General features: G+C 46.4%; 1 protein-coding gene across 1 annotated transcript in view; it reads left to right on the top strand.

The window, feature by feature from the left end:
* Nucleotides 1-13,407, top strand: part of LOC143958250 (vomeronasal type-2 receptor 1-like) — a 47,635-nt gene extending 34,228 nt beyond the window's left edge. Inside the window, exon 5 of the mRNA XM_077467768.1 lies at nt 13,144-13,407. Coding sequence (XP_077323894.1) covers nt 13,144-13,407 — 264 coding nt within the window. The remainder of the gene's footprint in view (nt 1-13,143) is intronic.
* Nucleotides 13,408-15,454: the final 2,047 nt, after the last annotated feature.

Below are 15,454 nucleotides of genomic sequence, written 5' to 3'. Positions count from 1 at the left end.
GGGGCTGTTTTGCTGCTTCAGGACCTGGAAGACTTGCCGTGATAAAAGGAACTATGAATTCTGCTGTCTACCAAGAGATCCTGAAGGAGAATGTCCGACCATCTGTTCGTGTACTCAAGCTGAAACGAACTTGGGTTCTGCAGCAGGACAATGATCCTAAACACACCAGCAAGTCCACCACCGAATGGCTGAAGAAAAACAAAATGAAGACTTTGGAGTGGCCTAGCCAAAGTCCTGACCTGAATCCTATTGAGATGTTGTGGTATGACCTTAAAAAGGCCGTTCATGCTCAAAAACCCTCGAATGTAACTGAATTGGGACAATTCTGCAAAGATGAGTGGGCCAAAATTCCTCCAGGACGCTGTAAAAGCCTCATTGCACGTTATCGCAAACGCTTGGTTGCAGTTGTTGCTGCTAAGGGTGGCCCAACCGGTTATTAGGTTTAGGGGGCAATCACTTTTTCACACATGGCCATGATGGTTTGGATTTTTTTTCACCTTTAATAATAAACACCTTCATTTACAAATTGCATTTTGTGTTTACTTGTGTTGTCCTTGACTATTGTTTAAATTGGTTTTATGTTCCGAAACACTTAAGTGTGACAAACATGCAAAGGAACAGGAAATGAGGAAGGGGGCAAACACTTTTTCACACCACTGTATTCTGGTTAGAAGTAGAGATACCGGGACTGGAACAGACAAATGATTTTTGTATCAGTGTGAGTACAAAATGGTGAAACATAAAACATTATCATCATACCGTATATACTCGAGTATAGGCCGACCCGAATATAAGCCGAGGCCCCCAATTTACCCCCAAAAAAACTGGCAAACTTATTGACTCGTGTATAAGCCGAGGGTGAGACATGCCTGTCCATCCCTGTGTGTGTGTCCGTCCATCCCTGTGTGTCCGTCCATCCCTGTGTGTCCGTCCATCCCTGTGTGTCCGTCCATCCATCCCTGTGTGTGTGTGTGTCCATCCATCCATCCATCCCTGTGTGTGTGTGTGTCCATCCATCCATCCATCCCTGTGTGTGTGTGTGTCCATCCATCCATCCATCCCTGTGTGTGTGTGTCTCCATCCATCCATCCATCCCTGTGTGTGTGTGTCTCCATCCATCCATCCATCCCTGTGTGTGTGTGTCTCCATCCATCCATCCCTGTGTGTGTGTGTATCCATCCATCCCTGTGTGTGTGTGTCTCCATCCATCCATCCCTGTGTGTGTGTCCGTGTGTGTGTGTGTGTGTGTGTGTGTGTGTGTGTGTGTGTGTGTGTGTGTCCAGCCTACCTGTGTCCCGAGCCTGTGTCCCGAGCCTCCGTCCCGTGCCTTGCCTCCTTGCCTCCGTCCCGTGCCGTGCCTTGCCTCCTTGCCTCCGTCCCGTGTCGTGCCTTGCCTCCGTCCCGTGCCGTGCCGTGCCTTGCCTTGCCTCCGTCCCGTGCCTTGCCAGGATCGCCGCTCTTCGGCGGCCATTCTAAAATTCAAAAGCCGCGCCTCCGCCTTCGCCTGTGATAGGCGGAACACTGAATTTCCCAGCAGCCTGTGTTCCGCCTATCACGGACATCGTCTCATCCTCGTCCGTAGTACGAGGATGAGCGGATGTCCGTGATAGGCGGAACACTGACTACTGGGAAATTGAGTGTTCCGCCTATCACAGGCGGAGGCGGAGGCGGAGGCGGAGGCGCGGCTTTCGAATTGTAGTATGTCCGCCGTCTGTCTGCTCGATACGCTGATCGAGCAGTCAGACGGCGATGACTCGAGTATAAGCCGAGGGGGGCACTTTCAGCCTCAAAAAAGAGGCTGAAAATCTCGGCTTATACTCGAGTATATACGGTAATTGTAAATAGTGTTGGGCAAACTCTAAAATGAATCAATGCATTAAATCAGTCATGATCAATCAATCAACTATTCATGTGACATATGTTTTACATAATTAAAGCGCAACCCATATAAGGTGGATAAAATTAGTGCAGGCCATATCATGCATAAAGTATATAGTGCATAATGATTCCAATGGTGATATCAGTGACATGAACATAGTCCCCCAGGGCAAGGGGCCCACTGTGCCCTGACACACACTGCCCACTTGAAGTGAGTAAATATTGGTCCATAACATTTCCTTCGGGCCCCATGACTTCAATCAGAGGGGCCCAAAAGATGGGAGTATCAATGGACTTTTTTATTTTCGGCTCACAGACCGAAGTAGCTTGATCCACATTTTCTGATGCTAGGATAATAGTTCCGTCAGAAACTGTAGGTGGGTGGAGTTTGGTGGGTGGTGTATTTCTTCAAATACAAAAGATCTTAAAAATAATTCAAATAAGCAACATATTTATCCAACATAATTTCAATCCTAGGCATTTTTATACTATTCAGCAAGCCTTTCCCAATTCCCCTCCCCTCTCCCCCCACCCTCCCCCATTGAAGAAATACTCACTTTCTATATACAACCATGCTAGGTTTGTAATTGCATCTATATTTTGCTACAATGTTGCAATACTGTTAGAAAGCTGGGTTTGCTTCTGAGATCTTGGGTCTTCCAGCAGGACAACGACCCCAAACATACGTCAAAAAGCACCCAGAAATGGATGGCAACAAAGCGCTGGAGAGTTCTAAAGTGGCCAGCAATGAGTCCAGATCTACATCCCATTGAACACCTGTGGAGAGATCTTAAAATTGCTGTTGGGAAAAGGCGCCCTTCCAATAAGAGAGACCTGGAGCAGTTGGAGAGGTGTAAGAAGCTTATTGATGTTTATAGGAAGCGACAGTTATTTTTCCAAAGGGTGTGCAACCAAATATTAAGTTAAGGGTGCCCAGAATTTTGACCAGCCCATTTTTTGAGTTTTGTGTGACATTATGTCCAATTTGCTTTTTTCCTCCCTTTTTTGTGTTGTTCCAATACATGCAAAGGGAATAAACGTGTATAGCAAAACATGTTTCACTGGAATACTTTTCTGTGAGAAATACTTTTCTGGAAAAGATTCTGGGGCGCCAAAAATTACGGCCATGACTGTAGATAGATATACAGTGTGTAAAGTTTCTAATACACTTTAGGCGGTCTATGCAGTATCTAATACAGAGTAGTGTAGTGTTGCAAAACAAAAAATACATCTTGTCCGGAAGACCACCAAAGAGAGGCAGACGCTCACAGGCCATTAAAAGAGGGCAAGCAGCCTCCATATCTTCAGTCAACAGTGCTGGTCATGGACAAGGTGCATACTCTGCAGGTGGCCGTGGGGCACGCTTGTCCTTTTTTCTGCTGGACTTGATATTTAGCCAGAACATACAGAAGAGTTGGTGGAGTGGATAACAAAGCCGTCCTCATCCTCTTCATTCTCTGTCACCCAGGCTCAGAGTAGTTTGCCTTCCAATGCAGCTGCCAAAGTGGCCTTTTCCACCGGCCATTTTGGCACAGTCACTTTTGTCCACAGTCACTCCTGTAGCCTCATCATCATGCATGGACGAGTCCCCAGAATTATTGAACCACAGAGTCAGGTACACGCTGCGGGAGGATGCACATCAATTTGAAGGCTCCGATGTTGGCTCCCAAGTTGAGGAAGGGAGTAATGGGAGCCTAGACTGAGGGGATGCCCAAGAAGGACAAGAAACTGGCAGTCATGTTCCTTCAGCTGCAGCATACTGCCAAGTTTGCTCCAGTGACTAGGAGGAAGGATATGATGAGGTCACTGACTGTACTTGGGTGCCCAAAAGAAGAGAGGAGGAGGAGGAGGCACAGCTCCAACAAGGCAGGATGTCCACTATGAGGCAGCATAAGGGCAGCCACCCTGTTCCATCACACCGCAGAGATCCATAGGTGCAGGGCACTGCTGACTCCACACTGACTTTTAAAAGTTCCTTGGTGTGGGTCTTTTTCAACACGTGTGCAGCAGATTGCACCATTGCTGTGTACAGTGTCTGAAGCCGATCAAGCGTCACCAGAAAAGCAGCCGTTTGGGCAACACATGCTTGACCAGACATATGATGACCTTCCATGCAGTCCGTTGACGAGAGCACTTGAAAGATCCACATCAAAGAAAAAGGCGGACTTCTCCATGCTCCTCATCTGGGATCTCCAACCATACTATACCTCCAGTCCTCTCAAAACCTGCACTGAGAGGAATGAAGGTATAGCAATAGATCTCCCAAGTACTTACAGCCAATCTGCTAGCAGTACACCACCATCTGGTTTTAGCAGGCAAATTTCCCTACCCTACTTCCTGAACCGTAAAAATGTAGTTGGTCCCAGCCATCCACATGCTCAGCATCTAAATGCTAGCTTGGTCAAATTGCAATTGCTGCCTTTTCATCTGGTAGACTCTGCCCCCTTTTGTGAATTTGTGGAATGTGCTGTACCTCAGTGACAGGTTCCAAAACGCCATTTCTTTTCATGGAAGGCCATTCCGGCTCTCTATCGGCATGTGGAAGGCAATGTTTTGGCCTCGTTGAACAGGGCAGTCAGCAGTAAGGTTCACATTACCACTGACTCATGGACCAGCAGGCATGAGCAGGGACATTACCTTTCCTTCGCGGCACACTCGGTAACTCTGCTGGCAGCTGGGAAGTATGCAGGACAGGCTTCAGTGTTGTTGGAGCTCGCTCTGCCACCATGCCCCCAAAATGCTAGTGGTGATTCTGCCATAGCTCTCTCCTCCACTCCCTCCTCTTCTGCATATTTGTTCTCTGAACCATCAGGTGCTCCATAAGCGTTCAGGGAGCTATGCAAGCAGTCAGGCTAAAAGATGCCATGCATTGCTTGAGTTGGTCTGCCTAGGGGACAGGAGCCACACTGGGCAAATATTCTGTCAGCTCTGCACGGGCAGGCTCAGAGGTGGTTAGCACTATGCCAGCTTCAGCCAGGAATGGTTTTATGTGACAATGCACCAACCTTCTCTCCGCCATCTGACAGGGACACTTTACCCATGTTTCATGTTTGGCACACATCCTGAATTTGGTTGTGCAGCAGTTATTGACCAGGTACCCAGGCTTACAGAATCTCCTGAGGCAGGCCAAAAAAGAAGAGGAGGAGGATTGTGTCAGCATGGGTGTAGAGGATAACTCTCAGCAGCAGTCTTCAAGGGATGGTTTTCAATCTCCAGAAACCCTAGGAGTTGTATGTGTCTGGGAGGAGCTAGGTACGGATCATGTGATCCTTAGTGACACAGAGGAATCAGAATAGAATGCCTCTGAAAACTTATGCTGCATGGTCTCCCTGATTCTGCAAAGCCTGCGAAAGGACCTTTAGGATTTGTGTTCTCAAGGAGAGGGACCATTACTGGCTGGCAACCCTTCTTGATCCACGTTACAAGGGTAAGGTTGTAGAACTCATCCTGCCTTTGCAGAGGGAGCAGGGGATGAAACATACTCAGGAGGCCTTGAAGAAAGGTTTGTGCAATGTATTTACAGACCCTGGGTGGTTACAATTTCCTGGTGTTGGACAATGTGTTGCTGAGGCTTTGTTCAGTCAGAGGAAGAGCGGTGGAGAAGGGGGCCGGCTGATGGATGCCTTTAAACAAACAATTTTTCAGTCCTCAGCACCAAGGTCTGATCGGTTCAAGCAACCTTCGCCAGTGTCTGCATTACATGGTGCAGGAATATCTAGGGGCAAGAGCAGACTTGGAGACCTTTCCAACAGAACATCCACTGGGTTACTGGGTCTTGAGGATGGACCACTGGCTAGAACTTGCTCCATGTACAATTTTGTGCTATTGGTCTGTTATGCATCCAGCGTACTTTCTGAACACATTTAATGCTGCTGGAGGGTTTCTAATGGATTAAAGAGTGCGCCTGTCCACAGACTCCGTTGTTAGGTTCACATTCATAAAAATGAACCCGTCTTGGATCAGCTGCTATCAAGCACCTGATGCTGATGTAACTGATTGAATTTGCTATGCATGTGGGATCCCTTGAAGACTGTCTATGCTGACTATCCTATTCCTTCTCAATCTTGATGATGCTAGCTTCCAACAATATTTTTGGTTTAGGGCACCACCACCACCCTAGGCCCAATTTTTCTGCTCCTGTTTAACGGGGCATGTAATTACTATTTTTAATCCAATATTTCTGTCATGGATATGCAGTGATCTTCCTCTGTTTGCTTACCCCCCCCTCATGTGTTCAGACTTAAAGGCCAGCCACTTCCACCTGGTGTTTTTTTTAACCTCTCCTCTAAGCTTGGCTCCACCCCAGGCCCTATCAGGGAACACTATATTAACCTGTGCACTGCAAGCCAGAGGTGCTGATCAACCATTGTGTATTCATTGTGTGTTTGGCTTCCTGTTTCCTGCTTGCTGTGTGCTCTACGTTTGACGCTGCTACAGACCTTGGTGTGTTCTCAACGATTCCTGTCTGCTTGTGACCTTGACCTTTTGCATGTTCTCGACCATCCCTGTCTGCCTGTGACTCTGAACCTTTGGAGTATACTCTGTTGTTCCTGTCTGCTAGTTGCCCTGACCTCTGCTGTATCCCCTTACTATCCTTGTCATCCCAGCCTGCTGCTTCCTTCTCCTGTAGTCTACGGTGAGCATGAGCTGTGAGACCCTAGGGGCCGTGACCTGGAGCCAGACTGCAGCAAAGTCCATCCTCACCACTGGAGGCTCTGGCGAACACCCGCTGGCTCTTAGACTCCGCGCTCTGGGGAATCTATGCTCTAGCTCCCATTGGGATCTGTGTTAGTGATCCTGTAGACCTGTGTCCTGAATTTCCTTGGATACAATCCGCAGCAGTCAGTCCTAAGGTCCACTACCTAGTGGTGCACTTCTGACTCTTACGGAGTGCATCTGTCACCTGGTCTCAGGTGACTTGACAGTTTGATCAGCCATGGACCCAGCTGATGTGCCGCTATCCGCTGATGATCCATTGCAGGGATTAGTTCGCAGACTTGAGCCCCAAGAATCGCATCAGACCCAGGTGATGCAATTCCTTCAGGATTTGGCATCCCGTTTTGATCAGGTTCAGGCCTCATTAGGACCCCCGGTTCAAAAACCTCAACCACTATCTGCCACTGCACCTATCGCATCAGTCGCAGCCACACATTCATTACAACTACCAGCTCTGGTCCGTTTCTCTGGGGACTCCAAGGCTTGCAGGAGGTCCCTTAGCCAGTGCACAATTCATTTTGAACTTCAGCTCCAAAACTTCCTGTCCGATCGCGCAAAAGTAGCATATATTATATCCTTCCTGTCCGGCGGGGCGCTAGCTTGGGCTGCCCCTCTGTGGGAACTAAATGATCCAGTGGTTTCCAGCCTGTCTGATTTCTTGAAACTTTTTCAGAATATCTTTGAGGAACCGGGTCGTGTCTCCTCAGCGGCTAGCGCTCTTTTACGTCTCTGTCAAGAGTCCGCGTCTGTGGGACAGAATGCTCTTCAGTTCCGTATCCTCACAGCTGAATTGAGCTGGAATAACGAGGCCCTAGTTGCAACCATTTTACATGGCCTCTCTGATAGAGTGAAGGATGAATTAGCAGGAAGATCCCTTCCTGCTGATCTGGACCGTGTCATCACCTTGTGTAACCAGATCGATATTCGCTTTCAGGAGAGGGCCCTGGAAAAAAGACATCAGCACTCCCAGTTCTTTAGGCAGCCTGAGCTCCCAGTCCCTTCTCTTCAACCCGAGGAGCACCCCCTGCCTGCTGAGGAACCTATGCAGTTGGGCCGGACAAAGTTATCTCCCGAAGAACGCACTAGGCACAGAACTCTGGGCCTATGCCTCTGTTGTGGGGCCAAAGGTCATTTCCGTGACACTTATTCTCTTTGTCCGGAAGAACGCTCAGGGCTAATACATCTGAAAGGGGGAGTATTAGACTCTGAAATATCACCTTCACCTTCTCGTCTTCTCCTTTCTGTGTTGCTTCATGTCGGGGCTTTCTCTCGTTCAGTCTCAGCACATCTGGATTCCGGAGCCGCTGCCAATTTCATGGATTTGGCAACTGCATCCTCCATGAGACTTACCCTTTTGCCCCTTACAACGCCATTGGTGGTCTTGGCGATTGATGGCACTGTTCTTCCAGGGGGCCCTATCTGCTTCCAGACCCTCCCTGTTAAGATGTCAGTAGGGACACTCCACCAGGAGTGGATATCCTTCCTTGTCTTACCTAAGGCTTCATCTCCTATCATATTAGGTCTTCCTTGGTTACGGCTCCATTCTCCACACGTCGACTGGTCTGCTGGTCAGATCCTGGCTTGGGGTTCCTCCTGTTCCTCTTCCTGCCTACTCAAGGGAACCCCAAAGGAGAAACTTCCTGTTGCCACCATCCCAGTATCTTCTGCTCTTCCCGCTGTATATAGCGATCTCGGGGATGTGTCCTGCAATAGTCGGACTGGTGCACTCTCTAGGTCATGTGGTACTCTGGATGAGGGGCCCACCTATGAACCTGAGTCGATCATTCACTCCAGTTTGCATAACCATTTACCTTTGCCTGTCCCTAATCTCCCTTGGACGCACAGCCAGGCTAACTTGTCTGCAAGTTCCACAGTCGCTATGCCTTGTGATGCAATTGAGATTGTCGCTATACCTGACAATACTATTCAGTCGGCCTCTGCACCAGTTATGCCAGTCCAGCCCATGCCCAATGAGCTTCCTGGTTCTTGATCAAGACCTTCTGTAACCTGGCCTCACCCTACTGCTACTATGTCCATTCAAACCCGTTTAAGAGGCTTAATCCACCCGTTGGATAGACTGCCTCATTCGGCCAGGTGGGGTTTTCTAATCTTTTTCTCAGGGCTCTCTGCATTCTGTTTGTTTTTCAGCTATCCAGCTTGACTCTTGTGACATGTCACCTTCTAACCAACCTGACCTCAGGGATCCACTGACCTCTGCCGGGTCTGGTGGTCCTGTGCTGGATGTCCAGCTCATGTTTAAGGGTCTGGGGGACCCTGCTCAGACTCCTGATCTTCTCATGCCCTTACCCATTCCTAAAAAGCCTTTAGTCCTCAAGTCCTCTCGTCCTCTGCCTACCTCGGTTCCCGTCTCTGAGGATAATCTAAAATATGAGATTAGTCAAGTTTTGGATTCCCGGCTCCGTAAAGGCATTCTTCAGTACCTCGTACATTGGAAAGGGTTTGGCCCTGAGGAGAGGTCTTGGATCACTGAATCTGAGGTCTTTGCTCCTCGTCTGTTGAGGAGGTTCCATCTGGAGTTTCTCTTTAAGCCTGGACCCAGGGGGAGGGGGTGGCCTCGTAAGAGGGAGGGTACTGTCATGGTTATGCAGTGATCTTCCTCTGTTTGCTTACCTCCCCTCATGTGTTCAGACTTAGAGGCCAGCCACTTCCACCTGGTGGTTTTTATAACCTCTCCTCTAAGCATGGCTCCACCCCAGGCCCTATCAGGGAACCCTATATTAACCTGTGCACTGCAAGCCAGCGGTGCTGATCAACCATTGTGTATCATTGTGTGTTTAGAAGAGTACATTTGGCAAGTACAATGGAAATGCAGCAAAATGTCATAAGGGTGTGTCCTTCCATAAGCAGATAGGATCTAACAGTTAGCAACTCTAGAGGAAGCCAGTACAAAAACGTTTTCCCTTCCAACTAATTGGATGGGAATACCTTGTTGATCGATTGCCCTATTAACTTCGGTATATGACCCATGCGTAAACGTCAGGTTATTAAATAATGTCAGACTTACCTGCAATAGGAGGACAGTTCATGACAATGTGAATGACATGTAATATAGTTTTCCATACTACCTTGTGGTTGGCTTTTAACCGGTTCCCGACCAGCGCACAACGGCGTACGTCGGTAGAATGGCACGGCTGGGCAAATGGGGGTACCTGTACATCCCTTTAAATTTGCCGGGAGCTCCATGAGTCAGGTCGCGGGTCCTGTGAACTCGATACCCATGATCGCCTCATGGAGAGGAAAAACAGGGAGATGCTAATGTAAACAAGCATCTCCCCATTCTGCCTAGAGACAGTGTCACTGATCAGCTCTCCCTGTGATCGGGAGCGCTGATCAGTGATGTGTCACAGTTAGCCCACCCCCCCCTACAGTTATAAACACTCCCCAGGACACACTTAACCCCTACAGCGCCATCTAGTGTTGACCCCTTCACTGCCAGTCACATTTACACAGTAATCAATGCAATTTTAATCGCACTGATTGCTGTATAAATGTGAATGGTCCCAAAATCATGCCAAAATTGTCCGACCCGTCCACCATAATGTTGCAGTCATGATAAAAAAGTTCTTCTGATCGCTGCTATTACTAATAACAAACAAAATAATAAAAATGGCATAAAATTATTCCTTATTTTGTAGACGCTATAAATTTTGCGCAAACCAATCAATAAACGCTTATTGAAAATTTTTTTTTGTTTACCAGAAATATGTAGAAGAATATGTATCAGCCTAAACTGAGGAAAAAAAATGTGTTTTTTATATATTTTTGGGGGATATTTATTATAGCAAAAATCAAAAAATAATGCTTATTTTCCAAAATTTACGCTCTTTTTTTGTTTATAGCGCAAAAAATAAAAACCGCAGAGGTAATTAAATACCACCAAAAGAAAGCTCTATTTGTGGGGAAAAAAAAAGGATGTCAATTTTGTTTGGAAGCCACTTCAAACGACCTGCGAAATTGTCAGTTAAAACGACGCAGTGCCGAATCGCAAAAAGTGGTCTGGTCTTTGGCCAGCAAAATGGTCCGGGGCTTAAGTGGATAATGAACTGAGGACTTTTGCATAATGATTCATGTAGTTAGTTTGGGATTTATGGATTTAGTTTTCTATTCCCTAACATAGCTTTGGGGTATCCAGAGAAAACCTTATGATAGGTTCCCAGGTATTGGGTTCCGTGTAGAGAAAGCCATTATAATAGCAACTTCCATCTGTATGGGTGGTAATCCTATCTCTATCCACGTGTGATTGGGGTTAAGTGGCATAAGGAGGGAAGGATAAGAGTAAAAGAGGGATCTCTACCTGAGGAGTTGGACATACTCAGGTGTTGATTTGAAATTATGCCAGCGTGCCCAAGTGTTCCTATATACTTTGCAGGAGTCCTGGGCCTGATGGATGAATTCTTCCATGGGCGCTATTTTGTTTTACTAATCTAATCCAATCAGCTATCGACAGTGGATTGGGAGAATTCCAGAGGACTGGGATCGGAAAAATTGGAATAACATTTTTGCTATATATGTATCGGAGAGATTGGTCGGAATGTGGATTCCAAGATATTTGATGTAGTTCAGTTTCCATTTGAATGGGAAGTTAGCTTGGCAAAGGGTTTTGGTGTCATGTGGAAGAGAAATGTTAAGTGCCTCAGATTTAGCAATTTTAAGATTAGCTAGGGTTTCGAATAAGGTTAGTTCTTTAAGCAGATTGGGTATCGTAACATGTGGGTCCTTTAGGGTCCTTTCACATGGGGCGGATCAGTGCTGATCCGCCCCGTGGATATCCACTTGCTCAGCGGGGATCACCCGGAGCGATCTCCGCTGAGCAGGAAGAGTGAAACATTATTTATTTATTTTTATTTTTTTACAGAATTTCTAAAGGAAAAAAAGTCATTTAAAACTACTCGCGGCTACAATGAGTTGTTGGTCCGCAATACACATAAAAGTTCATTGATAAAAATGGCATGGGATTCCCCCACAGGGGAACCCCGAACCAAAATTAAAAAAATAAATAAAAATGCATGGGGTCCCCCCAAATTCCATACCAAGCCCTTCAGGTTTGGTATGGATATTAAGGGGGACCCCGTGCCAAAATAAAAAAAAATGGCGTGGGGTCCCCCCAAAAATCCATACCAGACCCTTATCCAAGCACGCAACCTGGCAGGCAACAGGAAAAGAGGGGGGAGGAGAGAGCACCCCCTCCAGAACTGTACCAGGCCACATGCCCTCAATATTGGGAGAGGGCTTCGGGGTAGCCCCCCAATGCACCTTGTCCCCATGTTGATGGGGAGAAGGGCCTCATCCCCACAACCCTTGTCCGGTGGTTGTGGGGGTCTAATGGCAGGGGGCTTATTGGAATCTGGGAGCCCCCTTTAACAAGGGGACCCCCAGATCCCACTTCCCCATGTGAATTGGTAATGGGGTACAAATGTACCCCTACCATTTCACAAAAAAATAGTCAAAAATGTAAAAAAAAGACAATAGACGGTTTTTGACAATTCCTTTATTAATGTCTTATTCTTTCCCCGCTTCTTCTTCCATCTTCTTCTGGTCTTCCTTCTGTGTTCTTCTTCTTCCTCCATCTTGTTTTTCCACCTCTTCTTCCTTTATCTTCCTCGGCTTCTTCCTCCGGTCTTCTCGTCCGGCATCTTCCTCCGGCTTCTTATTCTCTTCGTCTCCTGATCCACCTCAATGGGAGTATCTCCCACTTTGTGACGCTTCTGTTCAGGTGACAGCTCTTATATAACAGAGGGTGGGGCCACCCAGTGGCCCTGCCCCCTCTGACGCACGGGGACTTCCCTATAGCTTTCCCAGTGTTGTCAGAAGGGGACAGGAGATCACCCGTTTGCGTTTGTTCTAAGCATGGGAAACATGCGTCATTTTACTGGCATACTATAGACACCCCCCAGGTATGAAATTTAAAGGAATGTTACACTTTTATTGTTTCACTTTAATCATTATTAAAATCACTGCTCCCGAAAAAATGTCAATTTTTAAAACTTTTTTTTTGCATTGATCCATGTCCCCTGGGGCAGGACCCGGGTCCCCAAACACTTTTTAAGACAATAACTTGCATATTAACCTTTAAAATTGGCACTTTTGATTTCTCCCATAGACTTTTAAAGGGTGTTCCGCGGCTTTCAAATTTGCCACAAACACTGCAAATTGTTCGCTATTCGGCCAATGTTCCGACGTGAACATAAAGCCCATCCCTATTATCTAGTACACCAACACACACTTCTGAAACCATCACCCCCACACCAAAGAAACACTTCTGTAACTGCTGCCACTGAGCCAATTACACGCTTCTATACGAACAGACACTTTTGCAAAACGATCCCTTCTGCACCCACCAGCATTGCACCAACAGGTCCTTTTGAACCCGCTGCACTCACTGCCATTGCACTACAACAAAATTCCACAATCCTCCTTACTGTGTTAACTTCATCTGCTTCTTATTTGTATGATCTTAGAGGTTATGACAAATATGAGCTGATGTATTTGGAAGAATTACTTTCTAAGCATTTTTTTTTCTTCTAAAAGCTGAACAGATATGTCCGCACAGTTCAAATCAAGAACCCCGTCAGACAAACCATCATGTTCAATGAGAAAGGAGAAATGGCTGATTTGCTTAGTCTAGTAAACATGTTTTTTGATCCTGATCCAAACAAGTGGAATGCCAAAATAATTTATTATACACTCAGCGATTTGTATAGTGAAAGCATGGTAGAGAGCGAAGAAAGAGGAGTCCGTTGGAAACATGGCAAAGTAAGATATTTCCATTGTTTTGTGTCTGATGTATTTTGAACACACATCCTTCCTGAGAGCCGGTTCACACAGGGGCAACTCAGATCTGACTTCAGGTCGCCCCTAGTTGCCTTAGGCCGCGCTTCATGTAAAAATCAATGTAAGTGAATGAGAGCCGTCTTAATGCACACTACTGAAGTCGCTCTGACTTCAGAAAAGGTTCCTGTACTACTTGTATCTGACTTGTAGGCGACTGGTACCCATTGATTTCAATGGAAGTCGCCTCCAAGTTGGATCTCCGTCTATATGGAGGCGACTCTCACAGAATTATCTCGAGAGGCAACTCCACGTCAAATTAATTTAAAAAAATTTGGGGCGTGTTCCCCCTGCGGGAGCATACCAGGCCCTTAGGTCTGGTATGGATTTTTTTTTAAATGTATATTTATTGAAAAAAAATTTTTTCTGTAAACAGTACAAAAATGTCATAAATACGGTACAGTAGTAAATAACATTGGGTGGACATAATAGGGGCACCATATTGTAGGTTACAAACGGGTTAAGTGATAGGATACACCATGAAGCTGTAAACAATGGTGATGGCATAACTGAAAAAGAAGTATAGAACGAACTAAGACATTGGAAACCAGACGTATGGGTGTTCTCGGTCTGATACGGTATAATACAGTAAACAGGATATCAAATCTCCCTAAGGTCACTTAAGTAAGGGCTGGCAGAGGGGGTAATAAAAGATTCTGGGTTGAATATGGAGGCATCCCATGGGTCCCATGTCTTGGAAAATTTGGGCAAGGAATCATGAGCTATTGCCGTCAAATGTTCCATCCTACGCATGTGAGCAATGGACGAGACTACATGTGCTTGTGTGGGAGGTATGGGAGATAGCCAATGAGCTGGTATCACTCTCTTGGCAGCTAGGAGTATGAAAGCCATTAGTTTTTTAGCATATTTAGGGAGATCTAGGATCGGAAGGCCTAACAGGTAATGTGTCGGAGTCAGTGGGATATCTCTTTTCAATATTGATTGGAGAATGGATTGGACCACAGACCAAAAAGACGTGATACGTGGACAATCCCAAAAGATATGAAGGTGTGTGCCAAAATCCTGTAGGCACCTCCAGCATAAACGAGACAGTGAGGGATCATACTTATGTAAAACTTCGGGGGTCCTATACCAAAACATTAATACTTTATAAGCAGTTTCTCTCTGCTCAACACATCTCGAAACTTTGGAGATGGAAGTCCAGATCTCCTGCCATTGAGAGAGAGAAATAGTAGCGGGTAGGATTTTGGCCCACTTCCGCATATAAAGGTGAGAGTCTAGAGTGGGAGGTAGTGAGTCATGAAGAATCCTGTAAATAGCGGAGATGAGACCCTTCTGATGTGAACCCTGGGTGCATAACATTTCAAAGGCGTTAGGTTTTTCCAGGCTCATGGCAGGGGATACAGAGCAAAAGTAGTGCTTAAATTGAAGGTAAGTGAAAATGGACCGTTGTGGAATGTCAAATTTGTCTTGTAAGTCTGGAAAAGATAAAAGTTTGCGGGACACTGGGTGAACTAAGTGGCGAAGTTGGAGAATGCCTGCTTGAGTCCACGGGGTCATAGCCATTGTGGACAGACTGTCAGGTATGTCTGGGTTGTGGGTAACATTTAAAAGGGGTGGACAGGGGGAGGAAAGAGAGAACTTCTTGTGGCATTTTTTCCAAATATCCAAAGTAAATAGCATAGGAGCAAGGCAAATACGTCGGAGTTGTGATATAGAGGAGGATAGGTCAGACCAGAGCATAGAACAAGGATGGACCGGGTCAGTGATACTCATTTCTATCTCCGCCCAACGACTTGTCGCAAAATAGGAGGACCAGGAGACCGTCGTAGATAAGTGGGTCGCGTAATAATATCGTATAATATCGGGAGCTCCCAGACCCCCGTGTGAGCGCGGTGCAAAGACAACCGTATGGGCAATTCTATGTGCTTTGTCACCCCATATGAATTTAGTAAAGGCCCTCTGGATACTGCGGAGTTGGGGCATGGGAAGGGCCACAGGTAGAGTTTCGAAAAGATACAAAAATTTAGGGAGTATTGCCATTTTAAGG

Source organism: Lithobates pipiens, unplaced genomic scaffold (genome assembly GCF_037356315.1).
Source record: "Lithobates pipiens isolate NorthernLeopardFrog02 unplaced genomic scaffold, aLitPip1_a1.2 Scaffold_6, whole genome shotgun sequence".
Classification (NCBI taxonomy): domain Eukaryota; kingdom Metazoa; phylum Chordata; class Amphibia; order Anura; family Ranidae; genus Lithobates; species Lithobates pipiens.
The sequence above is the reverse complement of the archived record's forward strand: the minus strand, read 5'-3'. Positions and strand labels throughout refer to the sequence as shown.